Genomic DNA, 15,001 nt, shown 5'->3' on the forward strand with positions numbered 1-15,001 from the left:
TTTGCAGGTTGGGTTTGGCCAGAGAAGAGTTGTTGCAGCAGAACGTGGGCCAGGAGGAGGCTGAAATCAAGAGTGACTTGCGCGTCCCAGGAGGATCAGCACGGCCACAGCGTGGTCCAGCCACCCGGCAGCGAGACGGGCATTTCAAGAAACGCTCTCGGCCAGATCTCCGAACCAGGGCCAGAAGGAATCTGTACAAAAAACAGGAGCTAGAACAAGGAGGGATTGTTAAAGACACACAGTCTGTGACACCTGACATCCCCGTCTACAAGGATGGGGAGGCTAAGACTGACTCAGCAGGGGCAGGCAGTCCCCACCTGCCTGGTGCATCCTCTGCAGTGCCTGACTCCGAGGGCCCCAGATTCACAGTGGAAACGGGGGCTTCTCAGATCCAGACCGATCCCGACGACTTGTCACGGGCCTCTGCCTCTCCAGACAGAATTCCCAGCTTGCATCAGGAGACTGTTGATCAGGAACCTAAAGATCAGAAGAGGAAATCCTTTGAGGAGGCAGCCTCTGCATCCTTTCCCGAAAAGAAGCCCCGGCTTGAAGATCGTCAGTCCTTTCGTAACACAATTGAAAGTGTTCACTCCGAAAAGCCACAGCCCACCAAAGAGGAGCCCAAAGTCCCGCCCATCCGGGTAGGAGGCCGTTTCCCCTTGTGGGCCAGGAGATTTGTGGAGCCCCTTTGCAGGACCCTTGTGTTGATTAAGTGGGCATGTAGAGCCCTCTACAAGAGAGCCATTCCTGAGACCAGTTTGACAATTGGGGATGAGGGTCTTCTCTGCTTCACTGATTTGTTCACTCTGTTGAAGTTACCTCTAGAGGTCAGAATCCTATGGGGGGTTACATTTTTTATTAGGTGGTGGTAGATTCTTTGTGTAGTGACTCCCATAGTCCCACCAGAAATTAAATTTAGAAGTGCCGCATGTAACAGCTCTTGAGCAGAGCCTTCTGAGAATGGTGTGCTATTGTGGACCGCCATTTTACCACAACAGTTTCATTTTTAACACATTGTGGATGGGTCACGAGAATTCTCGCTTCATATTACACAGTGTTTTACAAAGTATCATACTTTAAAAAAATATTAGCTTGTAAGAACATGGAATAAATAACTTCAAAATGTAACGGGTATTTAATTTTAAAGCGTGCCTTTAACATTTATGTAAAACTTCTTTGTACTCGTTCAATAGAAACTTATCTGGCCACTGGGTAAAGCTAGTAATAAAACTACTGGTCCGCAATGTGTTAAGGAAAATGATTTAATTCTCTAGACTCCCAATTTAGCTTTACAGTGCCTAGGTCAGAACACCCAGTCAATTAAAACTGTTTTCTAATTCTTCTCTTGCAGATACAACTTTCACGTATCAAACCACCCTGGGTGGTTAAAGGTCAGCCCACTTACCAGATATGCCCCCGAATTGTCCCCATCACGGAGTCCTCCTGCCGGGGCTGGACTGGTGCCAGGACCCTCGCAGACATTAAAGCCCGTGCTTTGCAGATCCGAGGGGCGAGAGGCCACCACTGCCATCGAGAGGCGGCCACCACTGCCATCGGAGGGGGGGGTGGCCCGGGTGGAGGTGGCGGCAGGACCACCGATGAGGGAGGTGGCAGAGGCAGCAGCAGTGGTGATGGTGGTGAGGCCTGTGGCCACTCTGAGCCCAGAGGAGCCCCGAGCACCCCTGGAGAGTGTGCGTCAGATCTACAGCGAACACAACTACTGCCGCCTTGTCCTCTAAATGGGGAGCACATCCAGGTTGGAACTGCTACACCCAGAGCCAGGAGGGAGCACCTGGCTTCTCTCAGAGAGGAGGAGAGCTGCTCACTACAGAGGGCACCAGATGCAAGCAGGCGAGAAGATGTCTCCCAACTCCCCATCGTTCCCACTGGGGACCAGCCATGCCAGGCTTTGCCCCCACTGTCCTCCAAAACCCCAGCCCCTGAGAGATTAGTTGAGCAGCCTACATTGCATCTAGATGTTAGAACTGAAGGTGAGTCTAATACCACTTCTTGGGAAAGGGATAATGAAGAGCAAAGACCCACTCTTCCCCCTGACAGTGGTCCTATTCAGTCTCTGGTGGGGGATGTTGTATTAGAAGGAGGAACTGGCCAGGCTCTGGACAGGGACGGTAATCCAACCGTGAAGGATCCTGTGAATGTGACCCCCAGTTCTACCCCTGATTCGTCACTGACTGGCTGCCTACAGGACAGACAATTAGGACTTGGTGACTCATGCCCACCCATGAAGGGAAGTGCTACTCGACAAGGAGACCTGAAAACTGAGGCTTTCTTCTCTGATGTGGAACAGCCCGAGCCAGGCTCCAGAGAGAACATTCCGTCTGTCCAGCCCCAGGTTGGAGAAGAGTGGGAGAAGGCTGCTCCCCTCATTCCTGCATTGCCTGGGGGTTTGACCGCTGAAGATGGTTTGGATCTCCCTAGCTGTCCTTCACTTGGGACAGTGCCATCTCATGGGTGCAGTGACAGCCCAGGTAACGACTGCAAACAGGTGGAAGTTGAAAAAGTGATAATCAATGGAGACTCTAAAGCACTGAGTCCTCACAGCGAGTCCACAGACACAGCCTCTGACTTTGAAGGCCACCTCTCTGAGAATAGCAGTGAGGCTGACCCTACTGAAGCCACAGTGATGGAGAGGTCCTCGGTGGTGGACAAAGAGGAGAAACATGATTGGAACCACTCTGCCTCACTCGCCAAAGTGAATGGTGACCATAGTCTGGTTAAAAGGACAGACAGGATGGTTGCTCCTCAGAGCTGGGTGTCTCGCGTATGTGCAGTCCCCCAAAAGATCCCAGATTCCCTGCTTCTGGCCAGTACCGAGTACCAGCCAAGGCCTGTGTCCCTGGGCAGGCCTGGGTCCTCAGTGGAGGCCACTAACCCACTCGTGATGCAGTTGCTGCAGGGCAACTTGCCCCTCGAAAAGGTTCTTCCTCCAGCCCTCTCTGGCAGCAAACTGGAACCCCCACGACTCCCACTTGCCAAAGAGCAGGGGATGGGATCTTTGCAAGATCCTGGGGGAAACAGTTGTGCGGTTGGCAGGGGCAGCCCCAGTCCTTTAAGAGCTTTGAAGGAACCTCTTCTACCCGATAGCCGTGAAGCCAACACTGGTCTTGCCAGACTGGAGGCCACCCAGGTTCCTGGAACGCCCCCAAAGATTTCCAAGATGGTCCCAAGTTTAGATTCCCTATATCCAGTGACCAATCCGACAGCTGCCTCTGGGAAAATAGAAGTGGATTCCAAAGAGCAGTTCTCTTCCTTTAGTTGTGAAGAACAGAAGAAAGGCCGAGATCTGCCACAGTGCAGTAATTCAAATGCTGCCCCAGGCAAAAGTCCAGGAAATCTCACTACCTCGAGAGCCCCTTGTTTCTCATCTCCAAATGTGATCTCCTTGGGTCTTGATCAGACAGGCCGGGCCCGGGGTGATCAGAACAGTGCTGGAGGTCAAGGGAAGAAGCTCTTTGGCTCTAGGAACCTGGCTGCAGCCCTTCAGTGCCCCAAGCCTGTGGAGCCAGTGCCGCTGCCCGCTGATGCCCCTCCTGGTTTTCCCAGTAGGAAGTTGGGGCCAAGTAAAAACACTGTGTCTGGTGGGTTACAGACTGCCAGGGAAGACTGGGCTCCAAAGCCTCCACCTGCCTCTGTTGGCAGCATCAAGAGTGAAAAGACTTTTGTGGGGGCGCCTCTCAAGGCAAATGCAGAGAACAGAAATGAAGCTGGGCCTGGTCCTCGGGATCTGGTGGATCACTTGCAAGCGATGCCCTTTGTCCTTGACCTGCCCTTCTGGAAATTGCCTCGAGAGCCTGGGAAAGGGCTCAGTCAGCCTCTGGAGCCTTCTTCTATCCCCTCCCAACTCAACATTAAACAGGCATTTTATGGGAAGCTTTCTAAACTCCAGCTAAGTTCCACCAGCTTTAATTATTCCTCCAGCTCCCCAGCCTTTCCCAAAGGCCTTGCTGGAAGTGTGGTGCAGCTGAGCCACAAAGCAAACTTTGGTGCGAACCACAGTGCATCACTTTCCTTGCAAATGTTCACCGACAGCAGCACAGTGGAAAGCATCTCGCTCCAATGTGCGTGCAGCCTGAAAGCCATGATCATGTGCCAGGGCTGTGGTGCGTTCTGTCATGACGACTGTATTGGACCCTCCAAGCTCTGTGTATTGTGCCTTGTGGTAAGATAATAAATTATGGCCATGGGAAAAGTTGTATATTTAGTGTGTGTATTTTGGTAATGATTGATCTTAAGCCTGTATACAGAATATCATTGATAGAGTAGACTGTCTCTTCAGGCAGGAGCACTCTTGCCTCTCCCTAAAACTTATAGTGCTAAAGGCCTCTGTCACTTAGCAGCCTTCCTGTCTTGCTGGAGGGGCTTTCCACAGGGCAACTGGTTGGGCTGCAACTGGCCAGCTGAGCCCTCATGTAGACAGAGCCTGGTGAGGTGTAGGGGGCCTGCCTGACACCCAGAGGGACCTGAAGTTGAAGAAAGAAGGTTGTTCTCCACACAGGGAACTAACCTACCTGAACTAAGTAGAAATGTCAGTCTTCCGCCGCCCCCTCCCTGCCACCTTTCCTCCTGCTGTTCTGGGGAGGTGATGGTTGGGGAAGAACCAGCACAGGGTTAAGGTAACTCCCAGCAGTGCCCACCAGGGGGCTCAAGTACCTGCTGACCTCAGGGTCACACAGTTCATTCTGATGCCAGTTGATGGATTTAACCTTTGGTTCTGTTACTGAAGCAAATATGGGACTTTGCTGACTCGTTACAACCCACTGGCCCGCAGGAGCTTTTGGAACCTTTGAATAGACCTGCTTGGACAATAGGTCATCTATCTTAAAATCCCACCTGTAGACCTTGTAAGTCAGATGTCCAGATGTTTGGCAGGTGAATGCCTCTGCCTGACACCTTCCCGGTCACTTTGGACTCATGGGAGCGGGCATCTCCACACACCTATGTATGTGAAAAATCATTTTACATTTCAAAGCAGTGTGTGTTTCTTATTTTTATATTTTTAACTCTATACTTGGATGTATAAAGTGAATTTTTTGGCTTCTGTAAGTATGCTCTATGCACCTCTAATGTTTTATCATGTATTTATATGTTGTACACAGTACTGGCCGATTCTGTAAATGGATGTATTATATAGACAATACGAACGTCTCTCCCTTACTTTACATTTCGGGCATCATTGCATTAAAGTGGTGTAATAGACTTCTCTCCACCTGTGTCAGAGCCACTGCATGCTGTGCTGCCCGACCTGAGTGATTAACTGGTGATCTGCCAGGTTGGCCCGGTGCCCTGTCATGGGTCACCCGGGGGACCTGCTGCAGCCTGCAGAGCCAGAGTCGCCTGCCTGTCCACTGCTGAGCAAATGCATCTTGCTCCTCACATCTCTTCTCCAATCTTCACTGGCTGCTCACTGCCATATGTGACAAATCACCACCACCAGTGTTAAGTGCTTCTGAACTCAAGGGTGAGTGCCCTGGGCAGCCCCAGGTGGGCCTTCTAGATCTGGCTCCAGGGCCACCGCCTGTCAGCAATACCTGGGACCGTGCTCCTCTGGGGCCATAGAGCTCCTTTTGACAGCAGGTGGGGGAAGAAACAGGCAGGCCTGCTGCCTGCCTCTCTTCCCAACACATTGCTAACAAATAGATGTCTCCATAGTTGTCTTTCCTCACCCTGCTTCCTGCCTTATTTCTTGTACCTCAGCTTGTTGCAGAGTTGAGTCCTTGTTTAACACCAGTCTCCCTGTGTGAGTGCTTATGTGTGAAGTAAAAAATTGGTATGACTTAGCAGATCTCATTTCATCTGAGAGGTCTTCCCCATTCCCATTTCATCCAGTGTGGCATTTTTGTCATCTGAAGCATGAGTGAGAAGTTGGCAGTGATGTGGTGGTGATTTAAATGCAGTATTGGCCAAGTCCAAGTTGTCAACTTTAAGAGTCTGTTTACCAAAGACAGGGAGCAGAGGCCCAAGCGTGTTTGATCCTCTTCTTCCTTCTGTTGTGACCTTTGAGGCCACTCTAGGGTCCAGTCCATGGGGCTGCCCAGAGAAAGCGCTGCTCTTGTATGTCTCCTGTGGTTTTGGAAAAATAAACCTGTACAACCTGCACTCGGTCTCCGTCATCTTCTGTGGCTGCCCCCCCCCCCCCCGGGGTGAGAAGGAAGGTCCAGCTGGAGTGTAGAAGGTGCATTGAAGGAGCAAATGCCAGCTCCCTCACCTTGGCTCTGAAGCTCATGTGGTGTAAGGAGCTCCTTTGTGAGGTGAGACTTGGAGGCATAACTTATCAATTTCACTCTTCAGACTGTGACTTGGCAAACTTTCCCACTGTGCACTGGATGCGGAAATTAATGAAAGGGGTGAGGATGCTCATCTCCACTGCCTCGCTGAGCCTGAGATTGCTCGAGAGCTTCCTAATGGCTGATGATGACCTGTGGGAGGGTGAACAGTTCTGACCTTGAAAAGCCATGAACACGGGCATCTGTGCAGCAGCAGCCAGCAGTGAGGGAAGTGCTGCCTGCAGACCGAGGCTGAGTGAGTGCCAGCCTGCGGGGGTTGACTTCAGTCCTCAGACTTACCTGGAGTACTTAAATACATGAATTTGTGCTTCGTAGGATCTAAGTATCTATGCCAAGAGTAAAAAAAACAACAACAAAACAAACCAACATGATGGGAAGTAAAGATGAACTAAAAGAAGGATCCGTTGACTTTTTTCCTATGAGTTGGAGAAAATAGACTGTGTGGTGGGATCCCTTGGGCAGTTGAAGCTGCAATTTGGTGGTGCTGCAGGTGTAGTTGGAAAAGTTATGGTCGGGCTCCATGGTGACTGGGCAGCCACCTGGTGGTGAAGATGTGTCCGTGTACCTTCATGTCAGGATCTGTGCAGGAGTTTAGAATGCATTAGGGTCCAGAGTTTCATCTCTTCAGCGAGGCAGAATAGTGTGGTGGATTGGAGTACAGGCCCTGCTGCCTACTCACTGTGATTGCCGGTTACTCAGCCTCTGCCAACTTTTCCATCTCTGAATGGGGTTAGTGTCTCCTGCTTCATAAAGCTATTAGGGCCTGGCACATAGTAGGTACCCCAGACTGTTAAATGCACCAAGCCAGACAGTCACTACACGAATTTGTAGTGGAATCTATAGGGCTCTTGCTTGACCCTCAGCCCAGAGGGGAGCTGTGGAGGTACAGGCCTGTAGTGGACATCTGGCCTCATGCTGTAGTTGTTGAATACACAGCACAGTGTTTAGAGATGGAGTGCTTGGTAGTGGAGACATTTCCTTCAGAGGACAAGGAAACCTAATGTTTCAGAATATGAAAACTTCAGTGGCCTTTTTGAGGTGTCATTAGCTTTATGTCCAACCTGCTCTTGAGAAGGACCCTGCCTGAGGGTTGTGAGTGCTTAATAGAGTAGCCCTCCTGCATCAGGGGCTTGAGGGGCCAAGCATCTGCCTGCCCTGTGCCCTGAGAGGCGGTGGCACAGGCTGTGTTGCCCTCCTGTATGGGCACCGTTTAAAGTGACAATGAGGGTGGGCTTTATGACCTTAGAGATTAACACTTTGTATGCCATTAGCGTCTATAGATGCAATTAAATGCAAAATACCGTGGCGTGTGGGGATGGTTTTTGATTTGGATGTGTGGCAGTTAACTGGTTAATAGTTGAAACCAAACCTTGATAGTGCCTAATGCTTCCTCTCATCTCTGTGGATCAATTTGTTGATTGTATTTATTTTTATTTTTTAAAATATATTTTTATTGATTTCCGAAAGGGAGAGAGAGATAGAAACATCACTGATGAGAGAGAATCATTGATCGGCTGCCTCCAGCACGCCCCCCACTGGGGATCGAGCCTACAACCCAGGCATTTGCCCTTGACCGGAATCGAACCTGGGACCCTTTAGTCCGCAGGTTGACGCTCTATCGACTGAGCCAAACCAGCTAGGGCTCTATGTATCAATGTGAAAGCCTGGAATGAACATCTCTACCAAAAGGTGTAGACAGAAGTTGTATAAGAAAAAGGAGAGACTGGCCTGTGTGGTTCAGTGGTTAAGCATTGACTCATGAACCAAGTCATGATTGGATTCCTGGCCTGGGTTTCGGGCTCCATCCCCAGTAGAAGGCGTGCAGGAGGCAGCCGATCGATTATTCTCTTCATTGATTTACCTATCTCCCTCTCCTTTCCTCTCTGAAATCTATTTAAAAATTTTTTTTTAAAGGAGAGTAACAAAAAGCTGCCAGTGTAGTGGCTCTTGGCCTTCTGGGAACACAATGGAAGCCTGATGGAAGGTCTGAGTCCTCTCTCCAGGAATGCGCGTTCACACCGAGTTGTAAGTTGTGCATATTATCAGGGTGCAAGAGCTCCTTAGGCATCTGGGGCCTCTCATTTAAGAGCCTCTGACTGATGATAAACCTAATCTGAGTTTATTCAAAAGATCAAGGAGGGGAGAGATGACAAGTTTTGGTAACTACTAACCTTCCGTAGTACATTTTAAAGTACTTAAATTTTTCTTTTACTTGTCAAGGTTTGTTATGCTGCTTTAAGTCAGGTCTCATTATCATTGTCTCCGTGTATCTGGGCTCTACAAATGAAAGATCTTTGTTTTTAGTATTTCTTGAAGTGAGCCAGAAACCAGGACTTGAAGATGTTCCTTTGATGTAGTTTGGGCTGTGATGGTATATTTATGTATGATAGAATTTAGCTAGCATTTCTGGGAACTGGAATTTATTTACTGTAAGACGCCATGAAACACAATCTAAATTCAGATCTCTAAAAGGTCAGAATTGAAAATAAAACCATTGCCACTTCTGTTGTGTACACTGGTTTCCTAAGTTTACCAGCCTTTGGGACATTTGCAACCACACCAGTTTTGTAATTTCAAAACTGAGTTCTCTTTTTTTTTGGTATTATAATTGGGGTAAATGGCCAGCAGGAGGTCAGGTGTGTCAGATGAACTGCATTTCCTATAGTGCATGCATGTTCTTCCCTGTCCAACGAGTGAAATGAGAGAGAATCATTGATCGGCTGCCTCCAGCACGCCCCGCACTGTTTGGTCACTGTGTATATGCTTTCCCTGCTCTAAGGGCATTCCTTTTCGATGTCCTGGACATGGTTGACAGCCGTGGTCGGGAGCTCCATTAAAGAAGCAGACGGGGATCCAGCAGTGCCTCTGTCCTCCAGCACCTTCTCTGGTCCCAGGATCCCAGTGTTCTCATGGAGCTGTGGCTTCCTCCGAGGTAAGTGCTGTCCTGGTCGACCAGTGTGGTTGTGTGTGGCTGGTCTGGATTCTGTCGGTGGTGTCCCAGGTTGTTGGGGTGTGTGGTCCTTGGTAATGCTCAGCAGCAGTGGATTCAGTAGGACAGACCTTTTCAGGGTAGTACTGAGGATTTGCTGCTCGTGGCCCCCACATGCGCGTGAAAAGATAGGGTGCTGAAAGTTTCCCTGCTTTGGCTGTACTTACTACTATTGGTCTGAATCTTAGCCCCAAAGTGCACTCCCGGGGTGTTCAAACTATTGGCTCCTCTCCTTTTATGTATTTGGCAGCTGCACAGAATTTCTATTTTAAAAAGATTATTCTGCCATGATGAAAAATGTTTTGAAAACAACTTCCATATTGTGTGTGGTGTGTGACAGGCACAATTTTAACAGTAAAACTTATGTTTATGCATTTAACTCGGTCAAATTTGTTTTTAAACTCATGACAATCAGTTTTGTTCCTACCCATATTCCTATAAGTTTTCCTTTAAAGTTTAACCTAAATGAAATGTATAGGATGAAAAAAGTAAGTGTACAAGTACACGTCTTTGGAAAAAGCAGCCTTTTTGTTCCCTTCAAGGCGGGATCTGGGGTTTGGAGTCGAGTGGAATGTCAAGTAGTGAAGTTCAGGACCAGGGATGGCGTTTCCTCAGTTTCCCAAGCCAGTACTTGGGGACTGTTAGGTGGGTTTGGTTTCTGACAGTTGAAGAGCTGTGCACTGGGGAGTGGGATGGGCACGGTTTACAGGCAAACAGTTGAGTTTAAGACCTGGCTTGGTCACTGGCTGAATTTAGGTGAGGTGTGCCCCCAGTGTGCCCCTGCTGACTCATCTGCAAGTGGAGGCGAGGGCACCTCTCTGGGAAGGTCACGGCGAGGATGCAACATGGTGCCCACAGGCGCTTGGCGAGCACCAGGGAAGATGTGTTTCCTTCCCTTCTAGCGGGCTGGGTGCCGAAGGAAATGACACATTCACCAAGGGCCTTCCGTGTGCTCGCTTCTGGGCTAAGCAAAGGTGGATCTACTAGTGGAAGGTGTTTCAGTGCCCAGCGAGGTTTGGAAGAGGTCTAGCTGGCAGTGTGGCTGTTGAGAGGACACGTGGAAAGGACACATTCAGTTTGTTATTCAGTGTTTATTAAGTAGATTCAGTCTTATATATGATATACAGATTCAAAAGAAAAAGGATTCCACATACTTATGAAATCAGTGCATTTAGCAAGTAATACCATGGAGAAACAGCTCGATTAACAGCTCATTGGTCTTTTGTTAAGTGAGGGGAGAGGGAGTTGGCCTGTGCTAGTCATTCCACAAACAAAACAGAATTTAGTTGCATCACATAGAGAAGACACAATCTAAGAATTAAAATATTGAGCCACATTTACTGGAAAAACTCACTATATAGAACACAAAGAATTTTTATAGAGCATTGAAGAGGAAGTTCTCACCTGCTTAGAAGAGCCACGTTAAGTTGCATAGGTGCATATCTGTAAAAATATAATTTAGAGGTGAAGCCACTGATTAAGTAATAAAGAGTCACCTTTAAAAGTTGGTGCCATCCATTGTTTGCCTTAAGTGCCATATGCTTATCGTCTGGAGCCCTCTGCCCCTCGCCAGAGGTGATGCCTCCAGGGGAACCTTGAAGACATGCTCTGCACTGGAGACTCTTCCAGTCTCGCCCAGGTAGGGAACTCGCGCTCTCCCAGAACCGGTCTGAATGATGCCAGAGGACTGACGACAACCTGCCCACCCAGGCTGCTGGGAGAACTCTCTCACCCACAGCTGTGCAGCCCAGTCCTGCTTCACTGCTCGCCTGCCCGTGCAGTCGCCCGCCGGCCCTGCTTCTAAATGGACCACATACAGACGCATGCGGGCCATCTACTTACACAGAGATTTTTCTGAGCTTAGAAAAGTGTTTTTCGGTAAATCCGAGTTGTGTGTGTTGTAGGTTTGTTTTTGTTTTTAGGTGGAAACATAGGTAAAAAGTGAGAGGTTTTTGTTTTGTGGCTTTGCTAAGCAGATGAGCTTAGTGAGGTGCACCTTCCTCCTCAAGAGCGAGTCTTGCAGAACACACAGGGACTGGGGCATCTGTACATGTAAACAGTACACTTTCACTGAGTCCAAAATTAGGAGCAAAAATACAAAGGTTCACATTGGTCTTAGGTAGATACAGGCGAAAAAGGATTGAGCTGTTTAGCCCAGAAACAACAAAAACAAAGTTTCTAAAGCACCACTAAATTATATAAAAATCAGACCATGGACGGATTGAAACTGGTATTCTGGTGAAATACTTTACTATCTTGTAAAAAGTTTTACAAAAAATTACAAATTAAATGTATCAACCCTCTGAGTTCAAAGCAGCATTTTGAAATGAACTGGTAGTTAATCCTATAACCACCCCTGGAGTCGTAAGTGGCCCTTGGGAATAGGGATGGCCGGGTTCCACCTGTTTGAAATCCTCTAAAACCCCTGCCTGCCCCCCCCCCCCCCCGCCCCCATTGCTGTCCTCGGATGTGCACTGTTCGTCCGAGTGGAGGGTAAATGAGTTTCAGGTGTGCCCCTCTTTCTGGTCTAAGACCAATCCCCATTCTCTGGATTCTGCCTTCTCTCCTCTCAGGATCAGGCCCCTGCAAAGACTCTGGAACTGGTGTGTTCTACTCGCATTATCTTTTAAACTTTGGATCCCAGATGACTAATTTGTACCGACCACCCCCCCCAATAAGGATTTTAAATGGTTCTGGGCAGGGCTTCGGGAGAAGGCTGTCCCCGGGGTGATGGGGGTGGGGGCAGTGGGAGCGAGGTTCAGCAGAACCAGCTCCTAGGTACTCTCCAAGTCAGGCAGAGAGGGACTGGGTTGAAGCTGCATCTTTTAGAACAAAAGCCAAACAGAACAAGTTCCCTGACTGGACTAGCTAATGGGATCCCGTTTCACAGAGTGACCTGCTCCTGATGCTGCCATCTCCAGGGCTTCTGGCGCCATTTCAGTGGGAAGGACCCCCCCTCAGACCCGCCCTGGGGGAGCCACTGGGAACCCGGGACCAGTGCCCCTGGCGTCCCTTTCCTTTCTCTCTAACACACGGAACCTCCGCTCTTACCGCAGCACTAGGTCGGCTGAAGGTGATCAGTTAGGGCAGCCTACACTCAGAAAAACACGACTTCAAACTGTAGCTTATGTGGCCTTTAGGTCTAATCCCGTGTGTGGTGGCGGCAGGAGCCCTTCCCCAGTCCTCCTCACTCCTGGCTGTTAAGAAAAGCAAACCGTTCATGCCTGGCGTGGGTACTGCCTCTGGGAGGAGAAATGACATGTTAAGCAATTGATACCAAGAATTCTAAGGCGGCGATTGTCTCTGCCAGTTTTTAACATTAAGATTTCACAAACTGCCTGGGGTAACATTTTGCAAAAGATCTACTGATTACTTTGTAATATTGTTCACACACAAAAATAAATATTTACACAAATTAAAACGTCAGGGAGTGTACTGAGCAGGTGGAGGATGGCTGTGCAGATGGCTGGGTGTGGGAGAGGCCGTGGGCACTGGAGTTTGTGCTGTGCTAAGGGGGAGTCTCGGGTGTCCTGGCCCCGACCGGAGGCCTGGGGATGGGTCAGATGAAGGCAGAGGTGGTGTGGTGGGATGGGGTGTTGGAGGCCACTTGAGAGATAAAAGACCACCCCAGCCTCTCGGGGCTGGAAGTAAACACAGGGTGGGACACCCACTCTGGGGCTCCCTCCCCGGCCCTCCTGAGGGTGGTCTGCCAGTGCCAGGAGGCAGTTGGCTGTGGAGAAGCTGGTTTGAGAAGGGATACCTACTCTGGGGTCAGGTGGCTCTCAGTGGCCGTCCCAGGGTCCACTCGGCCCTGGCTCCCTGGGGCTCTTTGCTCTGAGGGAGGAAAGGCAACAGAGGGCTTCTGCCAGCTCTGGGCAGGGGCGGCAGCGGAGGCTGCGGTCATGGCTACGGAGTGTTGCATGGAGAGGCCCGGGGGCCTGCTGAGGTCTGGGCGAATCCCTGGTTTAGCAGCACTGGTAGGTATTGCACTGAGCAAGAGGAAGTGCCTGTCGGGAGGAGGGAAACCAGGCCAGCCTTTTCTTTTTGCCCCTTTCACACTCCAGGGATTAGAGGTTTCTTCCAGGACTGGTCCCTCCAGAAGAAGGGCTGGTCTTAGGAGAACCCAAGTGGCTACTCTGGTGGATGATGGCCCCTTAATTTCCACCACGGGGGCCGGGGACGGGAGCCAAGCCAGTGCAGGGCGCCCAGCTGCCTTTCCTGGTCAGTGGCTGCCTGACACCTAGAGGCTCACCCTGAAGAAACGGTCTTCCCAGCAAGGGCCTGGGTCTGTGCGGGGAGCGTTCAACCCGGCTCCCTGGGCAGGGTGAGGGCCGGGACTCTGCTGACCGGCCTCCGTCTCCCAGTCTCTGTCCTGTCGGGCAGCTGGGAGGGCCAGGCTTACATCCTAGGCACACACACTGTGTGGGGGGTTGGGAGACAGCCATTCAGAACAGGCTCAGGGCACATCCTGGAAAAAGCCCCCGCTGGAGTGTGAGGTAGAATACAGGTGGCCATGGCTGGGGCTTCTGTGAAATGGGGGAGGGGAGCGTGGGTTTGTCTTTGCTTTGCAGTGGGTGTGGGTGAGGTCCTCCTGCTTGGTGGTGCTGGGCACTCAGAGGGACAGCCCCCTGGCGCCGGCCCCACCGCCGCCCGCCCTGCGGCCCCGCCCGCGCCGGTGTAGTGATATGGAATGTTAGGGCACAGGGAGACATCCTTCTGATCAGACAGACACAGACTGGCAATCTGTACAAACACAAAAGAATCCATTTCAAAAAAATAAATTACTAAGGGGAGAGGAAGAAAGGGTCCACTTCGTTTTTCTCAATAAATATGCAGTTCTGCTCACCTAAGACTTGAAAGGTAATTATCTGGGAGTGGGATTCTAACATCAGGGCCCACGAAGATGATCTAACTAGAGCTGCGGCCCCAGCGCCCTGTCAGGGAGCCCAGCCCTTTCAAAGCTGCCCCATCGGCCTCTTCCAAGCAGGTCAGAGCACCTGTGTGGTGAGATTCCAAAAAAAAGTGTCCTTGTGCCCAAAGTCTCAGGTGCTTGGAGTGTGGCTAGAAACAGCTCTCAGATCCCACCTCTTTCAAAAAACAAAATGTACCAACTGGTGAGGCAGGAAGCTGGGTCGGGCGGGACAGCCTCATTCCCGAGGGTAGTGCACTCCAGGTGCCACCCGGTCAGTTCTGCTGTAAAATGAGGTTTTCCAGTTCGTCCGCTGAGCGCAACAGGAAGGCGGCAGACTCCCGGTAGCCGGCGATGAGCTGCCGCACAGCACTGATCTCCGTCGGGCTGAGCTGGGCGGTGGGCATGGTCCTGCTGGTGCTGTTGCTGGAGGGCGTGGGGGTGGGCGTGGTGGAGGTGGTGGAGGCCCCGCCTTTCATGCTGAGGTCCGTGGGCCCTGTAGGGGGAGAGGGAGGGTGAGAGGGAGTGGACAGACACCTTGCAGGGCACCTGGGAGGTGCTGCCATCCTTTCCGTTGTCCGGGGGGCCTGCTGTGGACCAGGCACTGGGCCTGAGGCCTCTGTCTATCTGCTAGTTGTACCTCTAGTGCCTAGAATGGGGCCTGGGGCCAGCAGACGAGACATGGGGTTCTCTGTTCACGCTCAGGGTGATCCTGCAAGGGAGGAAGCGTGTCGTCACCACGTGACAGGTGGAAGCAGCTGAGGCCTGGCGGTTGAGAGGTTTCACCAAGTTCACGTG

At 50.7% G+C, this 15,001-nt stretch overlaps 2 protein-coding genes across 5 annotated transcripts in view; one reads left to right on the forward strand and one right to left on the reverse strand.

The window, feature by feature from the left end:
- Positions 1 to 6,117, forward strand: part of ASXL1 (ASXL transcriptional regulator 1) — a 67,644-nt gene extending 61,527 nt beyond the window's left edge. For both annotated transcript variants that reach the window (XM_079784915.1, XM_079784916.1), the window contains 2 exons: positions 8 to 641; positions 1,352 to 6,117. In XM_079784915.1, coding sequence (XP_079641041.1) covers positions 8 to 641; positions 1,352 to 4,189 — 3,472 coding nt within the window. In that variant the 3' untranslated portion in view covers positions 4,190 to 6,117. The remainder of the gene's footprint in view (positions 1 to 7; positions 642 to 1,351) is intronic.
- Positions 6,118 to 6,210: 93 nt separating this feature from the next.
- The window catches only part of NOL4L (nucleolar protein 4 like), a 131,461-nt gene continuing 122,670 nt past the window's right edge, over positions 6,211 to 15,001 (reverse strand). For all 3 annotated transcript variants that reach the window (XM_079784917.1, XM_079784918.1, XM_079784919.1), the window contains one exon: positions 6,211 to 14,699. In XM_079784917.1, coding sequence (XP_079641043.1) covers positions 14,479 to 14,699 — 221 coding nt within the window. In that variant the 3' untranslated portion in view covers positions 6,211 to 14,478. The remainder of the gene's footprint in view (positions 14,700 to 15,001) is intronic.

This window comes from Cnephaeus nilssonii, assembly GCF_951640355.1.
Source record: "Cnephaeus nilssonii genome assembly, chromosome: 11".
Classification (NCBI taxonomy): Eukaryota; Metazoa; Chordata; class Mammalia; order Chiroptera; family Vespertilionidae; genus Cnephaeus; species Cnephaeus nilssonii.